Source organism: Pelophylax lessonae (genome assembly GCF_965119305.1).
Source record: "Pelophylax lessonae genome assembly, contig: HAP1_SCAFFOLD_644, whole genome shotgun sequence".
NCBI classification, from domain to species: domain Eukaryota; kingdom Metazoa; phylum Chordata; class Amphibia; order Anura; family Ranidae; genus Pelophylax; species Pelophylax lessonae.
Window position 1 is genome coordinate 7,501 of NW_028119701.1, and position 4,035 is coordinate 11,535.

At 43.3% G+C, this 4,035-nt stretch overlaps 1 protein-coding gene across 1 annotated transcript; it reads right to left on the minus strand.

Moving 5' to 3' along the window:
• Positions 1 to 1,867: 1,867 nt before the first annotated feature.
• On the minus strand, positions 1,868 to 3,483 carry LOC309544028 (tigger transposable element-derived protein 1-like; the record flags this gene model as incomplete). The annotated part of the gene is made up of 1 exon (XM_082276421.1): positions 1,868 to 3,483. The coding sequence occupies exon 1, from the start codon at positions 3,461 to 3,463 to the stop codon at positions 1,868 to 1,870; it is 1,596 nt and encodes a 531-aa protein (XP_082132547.1). The 5' UTR covers positions 3,464 to 3,483.
• Positions 3,484 to 4,035: the final 552 nt, after the last annotated feature.

Here is a 4,035-nt window from a genome sequence, read left to right on the forward strand (position 1 = left end):
ATCAGTCACACCATTCCCGCCCAATCCTGTTCACTCCCACTTCCGGTGTGATCACAGAGCTGTCATTTTGGAAAGTAGAGAATAGAGCTGTGGTCTTCAACAAGATGGCGACCCAGACACCCCAGGAGAAGTCTTTCCGTATAAAGAATTCTTCTATTGCTTCCACAATGAGTAGGTCCTGAAGAAAATTGTGCCTGTTGTGTAGGTGACAAATTGTTCCTCCCGCTCCTTCCCGGCCCGGATTGTATTGGGGAAATTTAAAATTCTATGAGGGGAGTCATACCATGTTCAGCCACCAGATGGCAGCATTTTACGGTCACAGAGAGTGCGTAGACTGTGCGAAGTTCTACCACATTCATCCACAAGGCGGCAGCAGAGTAGCAGTTATATTCCATGTATTGAAAATCAGTGTGAGCGCTACCAGGATCAGTCAGCAAGTGGCAGTGTTTGAAAGAGATACAGCGCATGCCCAGTCCGCCGCCATTTTAATGAGAACATTGTTTAGGTCTTCAGAAAAATGGCGGCGCTGCGGACATTTCTGTTTAGTATACTGCGCATGTCCAGGACAGCTGCCATTTTTGAGAGCGTTGTAAATGCTCTGGTCGTCAGTAATATGGCGGCCATCTCGGACATTTTTCTCATAGTTAGTTTTGCCCTGTCAGAAGTTAGATGAAGCGCCAATCACTGCGGTGGGCGTGGTCATGTCCGAGCGGACGTGATAGGGAGCCGTGTTTTACAGGGCGGGGAATGTTTCCAGGCTCCGCCCCCATTCTTATTGGACAGTTTATAAGGTTTCTTGGACTTGGAAGCTGACTTTGTTATTTGTTATACAGTAAATAAACCGCCTGGATTCCAACTTTCACACAATGACCCCGGGCTCTATAGGACGGCTAGGCCGCCATTGTATGGAGGATTTCATCCTTTATGTTTGCTGAAATGGAAGCGGAAATGTGGATGAGGCAAAACATTGGAACCTGTCCGCTGCTTCCACCATCTTTCTGAAGACCGCTGTAATTAGAATAAAATGGCGGCTTGGGCATGCGCAGTAGAAAATACGATGGGAACACTCGCTGTGCTGCCGCCTTGTGGCTGATCCTGGTATGACTCCCCTGTATTACTATACCCATAACATTACCGACACTCTGCTGCCACCTTGTGGCTGATCCTGGTATGACTCTCCTGTATTACTATACACATAATATTACCGACACTCTGCTGCCACCTTGTGGCTGATCCTGGTATGACTCTCCTGTATTACTATACACATAATATTACCGACACTCTGCTGCCACCTTGTGGCTGATCCTGGTATGACCCCCCTGTATTACTATACACATAATATTACCGTCACTCTGCTGCCACCTTGTGGCTGATCCTGGTATGACTCCCCTGTATTACTATACCCATAATATTACCGACTCTCTGCTGCCACCTTGTGGCTGATCCTGGTATGACTCCTCCTGTATTACTATACACATAATATTACCGGCACTCTGCTGCCACCTTGTGGCTGATCCTGGTATGACTCCTCTGTATTACTATACACATAATATTACCGACTCTCTGCTGCCACCTTGTGGCTGATCCTGGTATGACTCCCCTGTATTACTATACAGGCATACCCCACTTTTAAGTACGCAATGGGACCGGAGCATGTATGTAAAACGAAAATGTACTTAGAGTGAAGCAATACCTTTTTTTCACTTCTCAATGCATGTACTACATTCCAATAGTCATTTAGAGGCATAACTGATATAAATAATGCATTGATAACTAAAATAAACATAATACAGTACAGTATTAAAAAAAAAATTGTAAGCTTACCCCATCTTGATTGTTGTCGCAAGGCCAGAGAAGCTGAGAGAGTTTAATGTAGTAGGAATGATGAAGGCATACAGGTATCTTCTGTTTCACAAGCCAAGTCTTCAAAGGCGAGACGCTTTCTTGCTGGTGAATTGGGTCTACAAGTAGAAGTAGCAATCAGAGTAGGAGCAGCTGGAAATGGACTGGAAGGCATACAGGTATCTTCTGTTTCACAAGTCAAGTCTTCAAAGGCGAGACGCTTTCTTGCTGGAGAATTGGGTGTACTACAAATAGCAATCAGTGTAGGAGCAGGACTTGATGATGATGTCGGAGCTGAAAATGGACTGGCAGGCATACAAGAATTTTCTGTTTCACAAGTCAAGTCTTCAAAGGCGAGATACTGTCTTGCTGGCAAAGTGGGTGTATTACAAAGATCAATCAGAGTAGAAGCAGGGCTTGATGGGGATGTCAGAGGTGAAAATGGACTGTCCGTTGATGATGATCTAGGATCAAAATGACTGTCAGTCAATGTGGATGATGTGCGTGCTGATGGACTTTTAGGAAAGTAACTGTCTATGGAGGTTTGAAGTGTTGCTCTCTTCTTTTCCCTGTAGATTTCTTTGTAGCAGGCATAAGCCCCTGAAATGTTAGCATTGACTTTGGAACTTCTTTCAAAATCCCTATCATGCTTTTCAAAAAGAGCCATGGCGCTATCAAGATGACGAAAAGCTTCAAAGAGAATTTTTGTAGTTAAGCCTTCAGGCTGTTCAATGATCTCAACCTCATCCTGCACATCTTCTTCTCTCTCCTCTTCAAGTTCTAGAAGATCTTCATTGCTGAGGGGCTCAGTGTGGGATGCAAGCAGTTCAGCAACATCTTCTGGCTCCACTTCCAGCTCTAACTGCCTTGCCATCTCTACAATATTTTCAGTAACATTAGCTACATGTTCTTCAAAGCCTTCAGAATCATCAACTAACTGTGGGCATAATTTTTTCCAGGCCCTTTTCATTGTGGTTTCCTTTATGTCATTCCAAGCATCTCTTACAGTTTTAATGCAATCCAAGATGTTAAAACTTTTCCAGAATTTGGATAGAACTTCTTTACCATCACCTTCTTCTTTGTCTATTGCTGCAACACACTTGCTGAATGTTCTTTTCAAGTAGTTCAACTTGAAGGCGGCTATGACACATTGATCCATTGGCTGTAGTAGTGAGGTGGTATTTGGTGGTAGGAATTGCACTCGAATGTTAGGGTTCAGCTCATCTAGCGTTCGAGGGTGTCCAGGGGCATTATCAACAAGCAGCAAAATGTGGAAAGGGACACCGTTGTCCTTGCAATAGGCTTTCACCTCTGGAACAAAGCAGGTGTCAAACCAATCTTCAAAAAGGGTTGCAGTTACCCATGCTTTTTTGTTAGCTCTCCAGTGCACTGGAAGTCTAGTTTTAACGTAGTTCTTCAAAGCTCTCGGATTTTCCCATCGGTAAATTAGCAAAGGCTTTAGCTTTAAGGTACCAGAAGCATTGCCACCTAACAGAAGGGTTATTCTATCTTTAGCTGGCTTGTAGCCTGGCATTGATTTTTCCTGTCTTGCGATGAAGGTTCTTGCAGGCATCTTCTTCCAAAATAGCCCAGTCTCATCCACATTAAAAATTTGATCCATGGAGTAGCCTCCGTCTTCAATAATTTTGGCCAATTCTGTTTGATAGCTTTCTGCAGCCTCAGTATCTGCAGCAGCTGCCTCTCCTTGTATTTTAATGTTATGTAGGTTAGACCTTTTCTTGAACCTATCAAACCATCCACGGCTTGCAAAAAATTCTGCATCCTTTGCTGCCTCACCTTTCTTAGCCTTCAAGTCATTGAATAGGCTTAAGGCTTTACTTTGTATAATTGCCTGGTTTACAGGAACATGACGTGTAGTCTGATTTTCTATCCAAAGTGTTAAGAGTCTCTCCATGTCTGCAACAATGCTATCTCTTTTTCGAATTGTTGTTGCGTTAACGGGTGTAGCACTCTTAATTTCTGCAAGAATTTTTTCTCTGTTTTTCATGATGGTGTTAACTGTAGTCCGAGTGAAGCCTAGCCTTCGGCCTATTTCAGCTTGAGGTACACCTTCATCATACAATTTAATAATTTTAGCCTTCATATCCAAGGTAATAGATTGACGTTTTTTTTTTGTATCTGTCATTATTGATGTACAGTGCTGTACACGAAAAGTACCTGTAACAATCAAAA